Source organism: Convolutriloba macropyga, chromosome 1 (assembly GCF_964194025.1).
Source record: "Convolutriloba macropyga chromosome 1, txConMacr16.3, whole genome shotgun sequence".
Classification (NCBI taxonomy): domain Eukaryota; kingdom Metazoa; phylum Xenacoelomorpha; order Acoela; family Convolutidae; genus Convolutriloba; species Convolutriloba macropyga.
The window spans coordinates 6,609,171-6,627,241 of NC_134468.1; the positions used below are offsets into that span (position 1 = coordinate 6,609,171).

The window sequence follows — 18,071 nt, forward strand, 5'->3', positions numbered from 1 at the left end:
TAAGATGGCAATTGCAAAATCTTGCTTTTCAAATAAGATGTACAAAGAAATGCAAGCAATCAATTTTATGCCGGTTGTCTCTGTTGTCCACGACAGTCCCAAAGTCTATATCTTAAAGGAAAAAAAACAAGTTGCAATGGAGGTTGCCTGTTTTCAATTTCAAGACAAAAATCCACCTTCGTTGTCATTAATACAGATACTTTTTGAGACGTTCATAAAAACCAACATTCATCAATGTTACAGTCTTCTGAACCGCTTTTAGTTGACATTCGGATGTCTATCAATTTCTAGTGCTAACTGTGCTAAAATATACATCAAATATTTGCAATTGTTAGGAAGCTAAAAAAAGAAAGAAACTGTTGCCAAGCATTGTTCATTTGCACGATTTTGACACCCAGTTGTTCAAAATTGTAATCACTGAATATAACACAGGTTGTCTTGCAAATCTTTACAAATAACTATTGGTACCATGATTTTTGTTATTCAAGAAAATTTCCACTTTTTGTATTTAATTTATTTAATCTGTTATTAATGTTGCAGAATAATAAAATTTTTGCATAAAAACATTAATACTAGTCTCTCAAATTTATTGTGTTGTAGCAAAGATGAAATCAAATCAATTTTTTACAGACTGAACTGAACAAAAAACAATTATTCTAACAATTTGGGCCATAGGTGATATTTTTGAAATATTTCAGCAAAACAGATTAATTTTGACCAAAAGTTGCTCCGAAATGTGAACGAGAATTTGGAAAAATTAGTAAAATGGTCACAAAACTCTAATCTTCTTGAAAAAGACAAGGTTCAAAAAACCCTCACATTGTAATATTTTACACATGACGGCATTCTTGTGGCTCTACTCACAACGTTCTTTGATGAATAAATATATGAACCGGCCAAATTTGACTGAAAAAACCACTCGAGCATATATCTCCCCCCACTAAGTGAGGTCGAAACAAATATAACGTAAGATGAATAGGAAACTTATTGTACTGACGCTAATTACCGATCCTCCCCTCCTTGTTATATTAATGACTTAGTCAAAGATAGCCCAATTGCTGCAAGTTGTTGAAAGTACGATTATTTGTTAGAGGACGTAACTGATTAGATTTTTCAAGGGGACATTGCTGGCACAAAATAAGCTTTGTTATCATTCGAAATAAATTCGTTTGCTTTTTTATAGGGTCACATAAAATATCGGTGTCCCACTTTTTCACCCCCACCATTTATTTAACCCCTTATCATTTCACCCCGATTTATTCATAGCTCTATCATTTCACCCCATTTCAAATTTTTTTAAAAATCAGGACAATTTTTTAGGACTACTATTAAATGAGTAAAATAACAGCTGCTTAATGAGACAAATAAAAATGCGATACTTTTGAAACAAACCATTTGACAAAAAAATCTTTTTGACTTATTTTTTTTGGACAGAGCATAAAGGTGATTGGGTTTTGTTAAGTGATGTTACTGGTTAAAAATAGTAAAAAGAGTCAAATGAAGCAAATTTCTTTGCTCTAAACAGAATATGAGACTTATGATCAGCATGTTTTAACTGAAGTGTATATGTAAAACTATGATTACATTACTAATTTTTGTACTCTGCTTCTAAAAAACACGCACATAGCTCATAAATGACCAACAGAAACACAATTCTTAAACAATTGAAGAAAACTTACGCATGGTGTATTATATTTTGCTTAATTGCTATAGGATATCTCAGTATTAAGGTTTTTCGGCAGGAAAACAATCTAGGGCATGCAGCAAACAAACAACCGATTTTTACAGCAAAAAACTTAACCAATTTAAGCCGACAATTAACCATTGTAAGGAAAAATGAACTTGAAACATTATACCCGACTTGTGAAGAACTCTGGAACGGGACTACGTCTTATCTTTCTTTTTGGTTAGCGATTGAAGAACAATATCACGTGTTGCCACGAGTGACAAACAGTTATGGAATATTTCCTACATGTGAAGAGTACTTCCGTAAAAGGAAATATCTCTACACTCCGAATGCGATCACAGAAGATGAGAAAAACTTTCCAATTGCTTTCAGTTTCCTTGTTTATCACAATTTTGATCAGCTTGAACAGTTGTTGATGTCTGTGTACAGAACAAACAACTTCTACTGTTTACATGTTGACAAATCTGCGGACGAAAGATTTAAAGAACAGGTAACTTGGCCCAGGACTTCTTAAAATTTTTTGATTAAAAAAGAAAAACAGTTCAACCTTTCAGCAGAAATAACCCCACATATTTTGATATAATATTAATTGCAACTACATTAATTAGCACACAACGATCTCTCTCAAAACACTTTTCCTATTGCTGTGTATCTTTAAATTAGAAAAAATTGTAGCAATCATATATATTGAACAAGGAGGCTCGCTAATTTGCGTTCGCACATTATGTTCCGACCCACTCAACCACATTTTTGACTTAATTGCCTACCAAATGGGGAAAAATAACGATTAAAATTCACATTTTGTTCGAAAAAAACACATATAATAATATATAAAAATGTAATAACTGAAATCAATCAAAGAATTAAATAATAGCAAGTTAGAGGGCCTTTGAGATCTGCCAGTAATAGGGCTCAGAGACAAGATGAATAACAACCAAAATTTGACGTCTATTTTTAAAAGAATTTAGTAACAAATTCCAAAAAGCATTCAATAAAACATAAACTAGCTTAATCAACTTGTACCTCGTTGGAAAAGATATGGGACCCATTCTTAATTAATACTAGGTAACAAGTAGGAAAAAAACATTTTTTGGTTACAAAACAAAAACAATTCAACTTTCTGCAGAAATAACCCCATATTTTTTGATATAATATTATATATTGTAACTACATTAATTTAGCACACAACGATTTCTCTCAAAACACTTTTCCTATTGCTGTGTATCTTTAAATTATAAAAAATTGTACCAATCATATATATTGAGCAAAGAGGCTCGTTAATGTGCGTTCGCACATGATGTTCCGACCAACTCAAACACATTTTTGACTTAATTGCCTACCAAATGGGAAAAAATAACACTAAAAATTCATATTTTGCTCAAAAAACAAATATAAAAATATTTAAAAACTTAAAAACTCAAACCAATAAAAGAGTTAAATTAAAACAAATTAGAGGTCCATTGAGATCTGCCGTCAATAGGGCTCCTAGACGAAATAAAGAGCAAAATGAATTATAAAAGACAAGCACTAATTACGAACAAAATTCAATGTCTATTTTAAAAAAAATTTAATAATAAAGTCCAGAAAGCATTCGATATAACATAAACTAGCCCTAAAAACTTGTACCTCCTTAGAAAACATATGGGACCTATTCTTAATTAATACTAGGTAACAAGTACGAAAAAACATTTCTGAAAATAGTTCTTCAAATTTATGAACATCAGAGGATTTATGTTGGATAAAATAACTTATAGAAATAATCATGGAAATAAGTGAGCGTTATTGTGGGCGGCTTGTTTTAACAAATTAAATACAAAAAGTGGAAATTATCTTGAATAACAAAAATCATGGTACCAATAGTTATTTGTAAAGTTTTGCAAGACAACCTGTGCTATATTCATTGATTACAATTTTGAACAACTGGGTGTCAAAATCGTCCAAAAGAACAATGCTTGGCAACAGTTTCTTTCTTTTTTTAGTTTCTTAACAATTGCAAAAGTTTATTATGTATATTTTAACACAGTTAGCACTAGAAATTGATAGACATTCGAATGTCAACTAAAAGCGGTTCAGAAGACTGCAACATTAACCAATGTTGGTTTTTATGAACGTCTCAAAAGGTATCTGTATTAATGACAACGAAGGTGGATTTTTGTCTTGAAATTGATAACAGGCAACCTCAATTGCAACTTGTTTTTTTTCTTTAAGATATAGACTTTGGGACTGTCGTGGACAACAGAGACAACCGGCATAAAATTGATTGCTTGCATTTCTTTGTACATCTTGTTTAAAAACCAAGATTTTGCAAGTGCCATCTTATCAATGAAGGCTAGTTTGAAATCTATCTGCTTAACCCCCATTTATTAACTCGAGGGCTTTTTTCAGTTAGATAGAAATTAGACTTCGTTTAATCTATGTCTCCAACAAATTTTTTTAACAATTACCGCGGAAAACAGATTAAAAATTGTTTAAATTGACTCGAGGAAAATGTACCTTTCGCAGGGTAAAGTCAACAAGCGTCAAAACTTATTTTCGATGAAGCAATTTTTTTCGCTAATTTTTGTTTCTGACTAATTGTTCCGACCTCTCTTGAGGGGAGAGGAACTATATACTCAAATGGGTTTTTTTGTTCAGTCAATTTTGACTGATCGATAAGTTTATCGTAGAGAGTTGTGAGTGGTATCATTAAAAAGCAAGTCCAGCGTAGAATATGGAATTAAAAAGGTCTTTTCGATTTTCGTGTTTTACAGGGAGTTATCGAGGTTTAAAGTTTTGTGAACATTCGACTGTTTTTGTTCACACTTTCAGTATTTTTTGCTAAAATTTGGCACAATTTCGATAATATTTTTTTTTGAATTTCGTTTTTATAGGGAGTTACCGAGGTTTTGTGAATTGTAGATGACTTATCGCGGTTTAAATATTAGAGAAGATTAGACCAATTTGCGTTATTTTTCTTCACATTTTCCGGACTTTTTGCCCAGAATTTCGTCAATTTTACTAAAACATGAAAAAATTGTTAACAATATTGCTGCTGATTTTACTTTCGAAGACAAAAAGTATTGTTGACCATTTTGATTCAATTTTTTGGCTTGGTATCTCAAAATTCAGCCTTATCCATTAGAAATCGCCCGAATTGAGCTCTTTTTAGTCCACTTTGATTAAATTTGCCCGTAGTACACACCCAAAAACAACTTACACATTGTTAGTAAACTACAAAGAGAGCAAACCTTACTTCCACTCCCATTGAGAGTAGTTTGGAAATAAAGTTATGCTGTTTTTTGCTAACTTTACTCTATGATGATCAAAAACGCAGCTTTTATTTTTTGATATTCGATTTTTAAAAAACAGTTTGCCTAAATCTATAAAATTCGAAACAATTGAGTGTTAAACAAAAATAAACAGGATTGTAATCAGTCGGTCTTTTTTAAAAAAATTGATCTTTTTATATTGATTAAAGAACAGAACAATTCAATTCAACGCTCACTGTTAATAGGTCCAATTGTTCCCTAAGCATTTCCAAATTAATGTATAGAGTTTCTTTACTCAAAAGATTGCGGCCGTTTTGGTTTTTAAAATTGTTTCATTTTTAAATAAACAATGGTTTATTGAACTTTGCCGTTTTTTTCTCTTTGCTTGTTCAACTGGTATCTTAATGTCAGCAAAGCACGAAAGCCTTTTCTTCTTCTTCTTTCTACGGAAATAAATTTTAATATTTTTTTTGCGGTTTTAGGCGTTAAGTTATGGTTTTCTGGCTTTGATGCCACTAAATTGTACGATTTTTTTTTAATTCTAAGGCATGTTCCCATTTTTCACCTTTTTTCGTTGTGTCACAATATCATATTAACTACAGTTAACATATTACCTTATTAGCTTTTCAAATAAGGCACATTTTTTACATAAAAAGTTTTTAAAAGCATAGATTTTTGTTTTAACGGTTTCGACAACCCGTTCTGAAAAATTTCAATTGATTTTTTTTACATTTGTCTATAACTGTCCTTTTTACATTGTCGTTTCGTGGAATACGTTGTCTTTCAAGACTTAATAAAAAGAGAGAGAAAAACGCTTTTTAACTTTGCATTTTTGTTCTTTTTTCTCTATTTGTTGCCTATTCTGGTCTCGTCAAATACAGGTCAAAATTTACAAAAAAAAAATGTTTTCCAGTAGAGATGCAAGTGTGGAAATCAATGTTGTTAAAGATTGTGATAAGAATCTACTGGCTTCGATACGGTTTTTTTCTCAAAAATTAAAGTAATTTTTGAATTTTGTCTATATTTGACATCTTTTTTGTAGACGCAAGACACCTGAATAATTACAGGTCTGAAACGCTTCCTTTGAACGAAAAAACCAAACCATTTAATTGTATAATTTTGTTGCTAATGGCTTTCATGACTTTGAAAATAAAAGTTTTCGAAAAAAAAACCAAAGTATTACTTAAATTTGCGCTTTTTCGTCTGATCTTTTTGCCTGCTTGTTACCTAATCTCCTTAATGAAAGGTCGCATACTAAATTTTTGGCGTTCGAAGAAGGCTCAACGGAGCATACTCTGAGGGGCAAAATATGGATTTACGGCTTCGACAGCGTTCTCTTTAAAGTTTTGACTGAATTTTTGTTTGTTGTCTCTATTTGTTGTTATTTTTGTAACCGCATAAGGCGTAAAAATGGAAGAATGACAGGTCTCAGCGCCCTCCTATGCAGTCGTATTTGATCATAAGTATCTTGGATTTTTTTCAATTGCTATCTAATGGTTCTCTTAAAAGTTTTGACTGAATTTTTGTTTGTTGTCTCTATTTGTTGTTATTTTTGTAACCGCATAAGGCGTAAAAATGGAAGAATGACAGGTCTCAGCGCCCTCCTATGCAGTCGTATTTGATCATAAGTATCTTGGATTTTTTCAATTGCTATCTAATGGCTTTCATTACTTTTAAAATTAATTTAAAAATATAAGCCAATTTTTTAACTTTGCAGTTTTTTGTTCTTCTTTGTCTAATTGTTACCGAGCCTCATTGCGGAGTGGTCCCAAGTTTTTTCTAGTGAAGCAAATGTTATTTTTTAAGTTTCAGTTTTAATTTATTTCGATCCTGTTAAAAAAATTTTTTAAATCGACAAATTTTTGCATGTAATTAATCTTTGTTGTTGTTGTTGTTGTTTGATTTTGTTGTTCGTCTTGACTTGCTTTCATAATAATGGCAGATCTCATCAATCTAACTCGTCAATTTTTACTCCACTGAGTTTTTTGCGTTGGAGGAGATCTTTTTGTTCAAACATATTTTATTTTCAAAATTACTTGAAATTTTGGGGGTTTTATATCTGTTCCTCATTTGGTAGACATATGCCAAAAATGCGGATGAGCGCGGTCAGAAGTTTATGTGCAAACGCACATAACCGAGCCTTCTTGTTTATAATTATTGTGTTTGGTTAAAAATGTTTCTGTTTGCTTTTAATTGGTACCGCTTGGGCTTGATGCTCATGTAACTGTCAGCAATGTATTGTTAAATAAGATTATTGGTTCGTTCTTCAGAGATGTTTTCTTTCATGCATGTTAACTCAATCTTGCGACAGAATATTTTATTATATCAAATAAATACATTTTATATTAACATGAAGAAAATAAATCAAATAATTTCATTGCGATTTTAAAAATACATCCGAATTAAAATCATAGCCATGGATCCGAATTTGATTGTTCGTTGTCTTACGTAAAGGTTAAACGTCAACTCATCCGCAATAATGTTTGTTTGAACAGGTCAGAAACTTGAGCAGCTGTTTTCCGAATAATGTCTTTGTGGCTTCAAATCCCGTGAAGATCATTTACGGATCAGTGACAATTCTCATGGCTGAATTGGTTTGCTTGAAGGAGTTATTACGGTAAGTTTACATAACGTACCATCCCCGAGGCCTAATTGCACGGATCTTGGCGTAATAAAAGTTCATTAGTGAATCATAGAATTTTTTGTTGATTGCCCATGAAACGGTTTTTTCATTAGTAATTCCTTACAGTTTCAAGACTAAAAATTAACAACTTAAACAATATGACCGAAAATTTCCAAAATATAGTTATTTTGTTTTTTCTTCTCAAAGTTTCGTTAAGAACTTTAACTGTATATATATATATATATATATATATATATATATATATATATATATATATATATCTCAAAGTTTCGTTAAGAACTTTAACTGTATGTATATATATATATATATATATATATATATATATATATATATATATATATAAATATAAATATAAATATAAATATAAATATAAATATATATATATATATATATATATATATATTCTGCTGGTTAAAAAGTGAAGCACGAACCATTTTTTCCTCTGTATCAAATAAAAATTTGGAAAATTGAAGACTTCAGACAATTTAGATCTAACAAAATAGCGTAAATCGACTTTGAAATTGTGCGGGAAAATGTCTTCTTTTCTAAAATCTAGAATTGTTCTTCTTTTTTCAACAGGACTGACCAATGCAGTATTCTTTTAACAAATTTTGAAGACGTAAAAAACCAATTTCATGAAATGAACATCAAATGAACCAAAAATGAAAAAATAAAATGGCAAAATTTTCAAATTGTTTTTCTTTGTATTCTTTTGAATATCAGAGCAGATCGTTTGAGCTAATCTCTTCTTAAACAATTTGATGCAGATGAATATGAGAAATAAAGAGTTCTTGGATAGCCGGGTTGAAAAAATAATTACAAAAACAAGTATTTTGTCTTGAGAATTATATGAAACTCATTCGTCGGTTTTCTGTATTTTCAAATCAAGAACAAACTTTGTTTTGAAAAGAGAAAAAGAAATGTTCTTTTCATTTCGTTTCACAAAAATTTACTGAAATATCCTACTTCCTAAAAACTACTTTTGGTTAAATTAATGTAAGGGCTGAAACATTATATTAGCTGATAACCAAAAGTTCAAAACGCTATTAAATAAGAACCTTTACGTAAAGCTTCTAAAATTCCCTTACATGTTATGCACAATTAGAGGCGGATTGCAAAAACTGTCAGAAGATTTATTTGAAAATTTCTGCAAATTGCGGTGTTAATTATCATTAATATCGAAAAATTTATTCATGAAAATCAGCTGGTAACAAAAACATCTGCAAGGTTCTCAAAAAATGATTTCGCCAATATTTCTCATGAAATCTCAAAAAAAGACAATGTACTCAGAAAATTTTCAAAATCTTTACTTCAAAATATAGTGGCAATCTTATGATTACCGATACAATTACCTCAAAAAACAAACAATTATATTTTCAGAAACAACCAACCAAGACCTTAATGAAATGTGACGAGCCTTGGCTGAAATTCAGATGCGAAAAGAAGTTCAAAATATCTAGTTTTTGGTGTCAAGGTGAGTATTTGTGTGTTTATTTTTCGTGCGCGGCCTGTGTTCGTGTACGTGTACGTTTGTGTGTGCGTGTCTAAATTGTTTTGTTTGGAATTGTACAAGAAACAGGAAAAAGAGATAATGTCTGAGAAAGTTAGTTACCTTAAATGTTAGACACAAATGGTGGCCGAGAGTGAAATATGTCAGAAATCTTGAAAATTTTGAAACGATACTTAAACTTTTGCTATGAACTGCGTCTTTAAACATACCAAACTCCCAAAAATGTTTGAATTTGTATGGGTAAATGTAAGTGTGAGCGTGTGTATGATATTTGTAAAGTTCGTGTAATAGAGAAAGAAATAGATAGTTAGTTTGAGATTTGGTTCTTTTAAAAGTTGGATAAAAGTAGAGGCAGAGGGCAGATCAAGGATAAAAATTAGTAAATTTTTGTATTATTTACTACTATTTCCGGCTTTAATAGGTCAAAAAATGAAGCTGTTTGTTTCTAAATCTCACTGACGCCATATTTGCGATTTTTTTTCAAAAAAAAATACTTTTCCAATTATGCGCACGAAATATCAAAATTGACAAATTTTTCTAAAATCTTCAAAAAATTACATTACAAAACTTAGTGTCAAATATACGTTTACTGTTAGAATTGCCCCAAAATCCAGGTGTATCTTTTTTTAGAAAAAAACAACACAGAAAACCAAAATGAGCAGTGTCGATCCTTGATTTATGACCAATTGCCAAGAAGAAAAGTTGGTATTGGTGTTGGTGTTTTTTGTGTAAAACGTCTTATGTGTGATGGTTTGTATGAGTTTTTGTGTTTATATGTTTCAAATTTTATTACTTTTACTTTTCTTGAATGTGGAGAAAATGTTTTGTTTTTATCTGGTAAAAAAGTCGACATACTTATTTGTTCCAACAGTACACGTTTTTTTCTTCAATGCATATAATTTGTCTACGGCTGGATGCCCACTACGGTTTTCCTGACAAATTTTAAAAGTTTTTTTTTATCGCAATCTTGAGCGGTACTCTGAAACAGTCTGTGGTATGCTTTGGAATATTCTGTGCCACGTAATGACTTGGACGAGCCGCTTGGTTAGAGAAAACGGCTGGCTACAGTTTGAAATAGTTTAAAAATACAACCCATTTCCAGTTTAGTTGAAAAAAATATATAATAATTGCTCTGATAAATTAGAAATAGGTTATCAACTGAGGCTCGAAACCCACTTCAAGCGACAAAACCCAAGGGTCTTATATAAAACTTGTTTAACTGACCACAAAAATATACAATTTTCAATAATTGTGGCCATGATAGTTAGAAGAGGACACCCCAGCCTCTTCCTCAATATTATTTAGTAATAGTGCCTGATGTTCGGATTATCTTGAAGCTTGATGTTCTAAAGTAGGCGGCTTGGGTGATCAAAGAATGATTGAGTTTGCAAACCGACCTCGTTTTCTCTGTAAAAATTACTGTTCTAATCAATTGTATGAAAAAAACTTATGAATGCTTTAGAATAATAATGGTTTATATGACTTGATCACAAATTTATGAATAACATTTTGTTGGTATGAGAATGGAAATAGAAGAGAAAGAACTTATTTTTATTTTGATTCATTTCTTTAAATTTCGTATGCAATGAATGCGCGTGGAAAATAATCAGCTGATTTGCTCAACAAACTACAGTTTGAATTCTGATCAGAAGACTTTTTTGCAAGAAAATGTAGTTTTTGAAAATATCCGAGAATATTTAATGCAATTGTTTTTATGATGATCCTCACAGCAGTTTCGAACCAAATCATCTTTTCACATTTTCATAGGAAGTGAACATGCAAGCAAATTATTGACCAATAAAAACATCAATCTAAGTGTCTTCCATTCATGCAATCAGTCAGTTATAAATTTTAAAATAATTAAAAGAAACTCGGGCGTGAAAAATTACAAAGCGAATAGAAATTCGGATAAACTTCTTTGTAACCTCGAATTCCAAAAAAAACATCCACAGTTCGTGAAAATCGGAGACATACACAGCGTGACATGAAAGTCACACACATAAACTATGCTTCAAAGAGATTTCTCAGAAGTTATGTAACCGAAATATTGGCAAAAATGATTTAAGTTAATTTTTTAAAACTTTTTTTCCCGAATTTGGCTCATTTTTTCACTTTCAACATCTTTGATTTTAGTTTGGTCTTTCTTAAATCTTCAGTTTTCATAGATTCTCCTCCAAGTGGAAGTATGTGATCAATCTGACTGGGGAGGAATTGCCGTTGATGACTAACTTGGAGTTGACCACTGTTTTGAGACAGCTTAATGGATCAAATGTCATAGATGGTATGTTAATTATTTGACAGTATTAATAAGAGCCTTTCTTTTTAAGACTTTTTCTATGTTCAATTGTACATTATATACCCGATGAATATGTTTACTATTATATCTAATTTTGGCTTGTTGGCACATGTCTATTTCAGCTTAAATTGGTAGTAGCATACAGAGCCGCAGCTCTACAAATACTATAATGGAGGTCTATATTTTTATAGGGCTATATTGGGAAAAACCCCATTGTTTTCTCTGTTGGATATTTTTATAAGAGACAGTTTTAAATGACGACTTCTGGAAGTGACTAGCCCAAATGAAAATCATGAAGCATTGAGATAAAAAAGAAACAAATTTTTTAAAACATTGACAACAAAAATAGGGCAAAAAATGACAAAATGTAAATTGTTTGTTCGTTCAAACAAGAGCACTTAAATAACAGGTAGAAAAAGTTTTTTAAAAATGCCAATTTGCAACATTCTTATTCAGATGGTTGCTTCAAAATATGAGCTAAAATGTTAGGTTGTTATTAAAATGTCTATTACTTCTACCTGCTACCGAATTAAAATTGCGCCCACCCGGTCTTATTGTAATTTTAGTTTTCCTCTATTTTCATGCAAGGGAGACAAAAATGAATTAAATTTTGTGATAATATTCCTGAATTAGATTTCAGTCACAGCCAAAGTGCCTTCATTCAAAACGAGGGTATTTCCCATTATAGCCCGCCCCCATGAAATTATATTAGCTCCCCAATTATGGTATAATTAACATAATTGGGGGGGGGGGGGCTATAGGTTATCTGACCACTAAGCTGGGGGGGGGGGGGGGTTATAATAGGAAAGACCCCAAAACGACGCATGGAAATACCAGATATGGGGTCATTGATTGACTTTCACTTGATCATGATAAGTTGCTTTTTCAGTCACTGAATAAACTATTGTTTTTTGTTCACTGATAGTCAATACATTGTCACGTGCAAGAATTCTACTCAACATGTGCTCAAGGTTGAACCTTTTTGGGTCCAAGAAATGCGGAGGTTCTTTGTAAGGTTAAGTCTTCAAGCCAATTTCGGTCGAGCACCCTTTTATAGAAAGTTTTAGCCAAAGAGGGTATTTTCATCTATAGATCTTTACCTTCTCTTTTAGTTATTTTCTCTTTTAGTCAAAACTGTTACTCAAGTTCTCGTTACCATCTTTGACCTCAAATTACAATTTTTTGTTAAAACAGGACCTGGCCCAACGTGGGGCGCTCTCAATCGATACCCAGAACATCTTCCGTTTAATCTGACCAAATACAAGAGCATGGCTCATTATGTGTTGACGTACAATGCCTGCAAATGGATTTTTGAAGATGGAAGGAAGATCTCAGATGCTCTTTTGAAGAGCCTTGAGCCCTTCATTAGCGTGGAAGAGGCATTTTTTGCTGTTTTGCAATTTAACCATCAGACAAAATTTCCGGGAGGAATTGATGTCAACTTAAACGATCCGAAATACGAGAAAGTGCTACACTCATACGCAAACAAAGGTAATTATAATAAATAAAGGTAATGATAAAGTCATGGTTTTTTCATTTTGTTTTTGGATACACAAGAGAGGACGAGAAACACAAAGCTAGTGCTGCAACCGGCAGTCCAGCTTAGAAAAACGTCGGGATATCGCCAAAAAATTAAGAAAAATTAAATTCTTAAAAGAATTAGGTGTTCTCCTATAACACCGGTTCTGAAAACATTTCCATGGAATATATTGGATGTCTTAATGAGTTCATAACTTTCTTTCTTCTCTCAACCCCTCATAATTTTGTGTTCACTTTTTAGGACCCGTTTTTATCAGAAAAAAAGATGACTAATAGAACAGCAAAATTGATTCCACAGTAGTTTTAAGGTTTTTGTGAATAAAAACTAAGGAAAAACTTCTGCAATAGTGTCTGAAAATGGATCATAAGGATTGTTATCACTTTTGAAAAACAAATTGAAAACGCCAAAAATTACCAAAACCGTAGATTTTCCGGGAAATTGTATGTTTTCTTTTTTGCATATAAATTTGCAGGGTCAATGATTGAGATCTGATTTAAAATCTTTTTATCCGTTGCTAACATAAAAAAAGGCAATTTCATTTTAAAAAGCGCAGTGCCCCGTTGTAATACGAATAAAAAGTGAAATGTAAAATTGTGCATCCCGACGAAATTTTGTGTCGTCATTGCTGCTTGTGCATTGAAAAAAGTTATTTTCGTCATCTTATCAAATTAGCTATTGTGAACAAAATGTCAATATATCAAAAGTAAATAATGAATTCTGGATACTTATCGAGATAAAATACCGAAAAACATTGTTTATTAGTTGAAATGCCCGAATATTTTTTTAATTAGCTAGCTAGATACCAATTTAGATGAGTTGGAATCAGTCAAAATATCTCAAAAAGAACGTCATGCGCTGGAAGAACTAAAGAATTCCTTTAAGATTTATGATAACAGTTTGTCGGAGCAATAAAAACCCACGAGTTGTACACAGAAAAAAAAGAATATTTATTCATTTAACCTTATTTGAACATTAGTGACCCACCTTTTTTACATTTGATCCTTGAGAAGAAAATACATTTGCCTGAAATTGCAAGAAAAAAAAGCAAAACATGTTTAAAGAATGACAGACATAAAACGTAATCGAATCCTATTACATCGCAAAACTCAATGAGAACAAAACTTGTCTAGGTATCGATTCTCAGCTGTAAACAAACGCAATTGTTCCAAAAAATTTGTAATAGTTTTTCTGGCAAACGAAAATCCTAATAAATCAAAAATAAGAAAATTTTCATAAATATCGGTTTAAATTAGCGAATGACCGCTAAAATGTTGGTTCCAGAACAAGTTCGTGGGATCCATGTTTATAAAAAGCTCTTATCTGAGTAAACGAAGATTGATTCAGCTATTTTTTTGTCTCAACTACCGGTAAAATTGGACAAACTGAACAAAATAAGCATATCTGGTGCCGTTTTTCAAGAAAAAGTAAAGTAAATGCTAATTTTTTTTAAAAGAAACAATTCAGACTATCAATAACAATTTTTGCATATTTTTAGCAAAACTTCATTAAAATTTGAACAGAGTTCACAAAAAATGTGAACGAAACAACGAAAGTTAGGCTAACCTGCACAAAACGTTAAACCTATGTTATTCCTCGGAAAAAGCGAAATTCAAAAACATCTTTTTTAAAATAAATTCTACGCTTGACAAGCTTTCAGAGGACACCACTAACCCCTCGATATATCGATCGGTGAAAAGTAGTTGAGCACATAGTTCCTCCCCCATTAAAGTGGGTCGGAACAATAGCTGTTCGTGGTATAGTAGTGCGTTGTTTCATTGTTCTCAACACCCTTTTTCGCACGACATTTTTTGAGAAATTTTCTTGCATAACTTTTTAAACCCAATTTGAGGGAATGAGCAATCAGAATGTATTCAACAACTGTCGTCCAATAAGTGGGGAATTGAACATTGAATTTTCTATATTTTCCCCATGGCTAAAGTCAGAAAAAAGATAGAAAAGTTTCCCTGAACCACAGCAGGGTTAACCTAATCTAAACTAATAAAATCAGCTGAAGTTCGTGGAACAATTACTCATGTAATTTGCTTTATGTTTAAAATAGATACTATGTTTTTTTGTAGGTATGTTCAACCGCTACAAAAAATGGACATCAGATAAAAAACACTGCTTAAGTGGAAAACTTCAACGAAATATTTGCATGATTGGTGTGAACACATTACCCGTACTAATTACCCAAGCCTACGGGCGACATTTATTCATAAATAAATTTCCATGGGACTTCCAACCTCGTGCGTGGGACTGTATTCTGGCATGGAATTTCCACAAAGTAAAAAACGAGATGTTAACTGGAAACACAGCTCTGGATTATTACTCCTATTTGAACAATATTCAACTTCGATATTCACGACAGTATACCATGCAGCCAAGACACAAGAACTACAAGGCGCCAACTTCACGAAATAGCTATTTTTGAAACTAAAAAATTGTTTTTTTTTGTAAATGTTCAGTGCCAAATTTTCACAAATTTTAGCCAAATTCATTTTGCATCTAACTCATCAATTTAAGCACTGCAGCAAGCTGTACTATATGGTCTGTTTCAGTTTCATTGATCCTTCGATAAGTCAACTAATGTCATTATAACCCCTAAAGACTGCTGATTATTTTTGTTTCAAAAATCTTCAGCACTGACGCGGGTTTCTACTTCTTGTTTGTTCTTCAGGCTGAGTTGTATTTTTGATCAGAAACTGATTTATATTTTGGTTTCGACGTTAAAAATGAAGTAGCCAAATATGTCAACGCTGAAAACTCAAAATTTTAGTGGCAAGTAGCATTTTCAGAATTTTACGTTAACCACTTTCAATTTTCAACACTTTCAACATTTAACATTAAGAATTAAGCCAAAAGTTCTCCAGTAAGCATTTTCAAGCTTTAAGCATTTCCGACCACTTTCATCATGGAGAAATTTAACTTTGATTAGAAACCCCAGCCAAAATGGAATGGCTAAGATTCTTGCAAGATTTTGCAAGATTACCAATTTTAGCGCAACAAACGTCCTTCATCCTAGTCACCTAGTCCTAGACTGAAAATTCTTAAAACACCAAAAAAAAATTGAATGTACACATATTCTGGGCGTCGACAAAATTGAAAGAAAAAAATCAGAAAATTAATAATATAATTTAAGGTAAGCTTTTATAGTCCCAACATTTTTTTCAAAACGGCGGAATGTATATGCGAGGCCTGCTTTTTCTTGTTTGGCCAAATTATCACTTTTTGTTTGGGCATCGTAGAGAAAAAAACCAATTTTTTAGCCCTCAGTATCTTATTTTGATTTATATCAAATTTATCCGAAATTTGGAAAAGGGGGAACGCTTTAAAACTTAAAATTCTGAAAGAAAAATTGCATTAAAAAAAACATCACTCCGTGGGGAGGGGTTGACACATGGCGTTGAAATTTAAGATAAAAACAGACGGAGAAATTTGTTGTGAATTTACTTACGTTAAATGTAGTTTCGATTGTCACGAGAAACTCGTTACAGTTTCGCGCCTAAAAGTTGACTATTTTTTGTTAACTACACTCCGAAGAGGGAAAAGACTCAGACGTAAAATTTCAGACAACCAATGTACCTCGATGCTACTAGACAGGTGTTTTTGAGTATAGCCTTCAATGTTCTGTTCTCTTACATGTTAGACACAATTAGTGCAGACTGCATCAGATGTCAGAAATCTTCAAAAAATTTTCAAGATTTACTGCTTTTGTGCTGCAAACTGCGGTGTTAAATATGTTTAAAAACCAATTGTGTTTATTAAGTCTAGTTGGTAGAACATCTGCAAAATTTACAAAAATTGATTGGCCTCTTATGCTCAATAAACATCAAAAATGACAAACAAGACTAAACTGAATGGTTAAGAAACCATGGGTAAAGATCATTTGCCAGCAACAATTGATATTTGTCCGGGTTGATATTTGTGTTCTTATTCGAATGTGTGTGAACGCGCATTGGTTGGTGTACTCATGCCTTTGCGTGTGTATTTGGTGTGGTTTGTGTGTTTAAATGAGAGCGATGGAGAAAAAGCGAGAGTTTTTCAGAGAGAGTTAGTTCCTTTAAATGTTCCACACAAATAGAAGCAGAGTGCAAAAAAGTATCAGAAATTATCTTTTTTAAAAAAAATACTTATTTTTGTTACAAATTTGGTCTTTGAACTTTTGCAAAACCGAAATTATGTTTTTAAGTTTCCCACATCTGCGAGGATTTAAAACGCTAATTGTTTCAGTATCTTCATCAAAAATTAAAGATTTCAAAATTTTTCGGAAAATGTCAAAATGTTTTATTTCAAAGTTTAACGCCAGAATTAAAAATTTCGGTGCAATTGCTACAAAACGTCAAGACTTATTTATTTAGAAAAACAAAGAAGACCTATAAGAACGGCAACAAACCTTGAGTAAGGATAACATGCCAAAAAGATATACTAAAAATTTTTCTTGTTATTGGGGTTTGTATTTCCACGTTTTCCTGCGTAATGTGTGTGTGGTGTGTGTGTATGAATTTGTGTATGTGAGTTTTTTCTACCTGCGTGTCTTTCAAATTGTACTACAATTATCACTCTAGAATGTGTTAAATAGTTTTCATTTTTGTCTGTCAAAAAGACAGCATTTTTTCGTACAAACAATACAAGTATTTTTCTCCAATGCATATAGGTTGCTTTCGTTCTCCCAGTGGTTTCTCTGACAGAGATCAATGGTGGTTTATGTGACAATGAGAATTATGCTGGAATATAATGTACTACGCACAAACTCGCACGAGTCATCTTGTTAGTGGTCTCCGACACAAGTCCATTTTCAGCATTTCAAAGTAACCTCTTTCAAAATTTAACAGTAAGAAATTTCAACTTTTTTCAATAAGCGTTTTCAAAATTTTACAAGAAACTTTTTCAGCAATCGATGGTAAGTATTTTGAGCACTTAACAATAAGCATTATCTGCATTCAACCGCTACCATGTTCAACAATTAACAGTAAACGTTTTCGATTTTAACAGTAATTTTTTCAGCCTTTACTGATACAACTTCAAACGTTTACCAGAAAATAATTTCAATTTTGAAAACAATTTTTGTTTTTCAAGAATCAAAAACGTAGTTCAGTCGGTACAATAAAAAGTTCCAAAAAGATAGGAGTGTTGGAGAAACTTTAGA

General features: G+C 31.9%; 1 protein-coding gene across 1 annotated transcript; it reads left to right on the plus strand.

The window, feature by feature from the left end:
- Positions 1-1,572: 1,572 nt before the first annotated feature.
- LOC142345038 (beta-1,3-galactosyl-O-glycosyl-glycoprotein beta-1,6-N-acetylglucosaminyltransferase-like) lies at positions 1,573-15,429 on the plus strand. The gene is made up of 5 exons (XM_075397124.1): positions 1,573-2,177; positions 7,431-7,552; positions 11,255-11,370; positions 12,580-12,876; positions 15,004-15,429. The coding sequence occupies exons 1-5, from the start codon at positions 1,635-1,637 to the stop codon at positions 15,354-15,356; spliced, it is 1,431 nt and encodes a 476-aa protein (XP_075253239.1). The 5' UTR covers positions 1,573-1,634; the 3' UTR covers positions 15,357-15,429.
- The last annotated feature ends 2,642 nt before the right edge of the window (positions 15,430-18,071 follow it).

Coding starts and splice junctions, on each gene's coding strand:
- LOC142345038 (XM_075397124.1), top strand. CDS start 1,635: ATGACCAACAGAAACACAATTCTTAAACAATTGAAGAAAACTTACGCA. Junction 2,178..7,430: donor ACGAAAGATTTAAAGAACAG/GTAACTTGGCCC, acceptor TTGTTTGAACAG/GTCAGAAACTTGAGCAGCTG. Junction 12,877..15,003: donor ACACTCATACGCAAACAAAG/GTAATTATAATA, acceptor GTTTTTTTGTAG/GTATGTTCAACCGCTACAAA.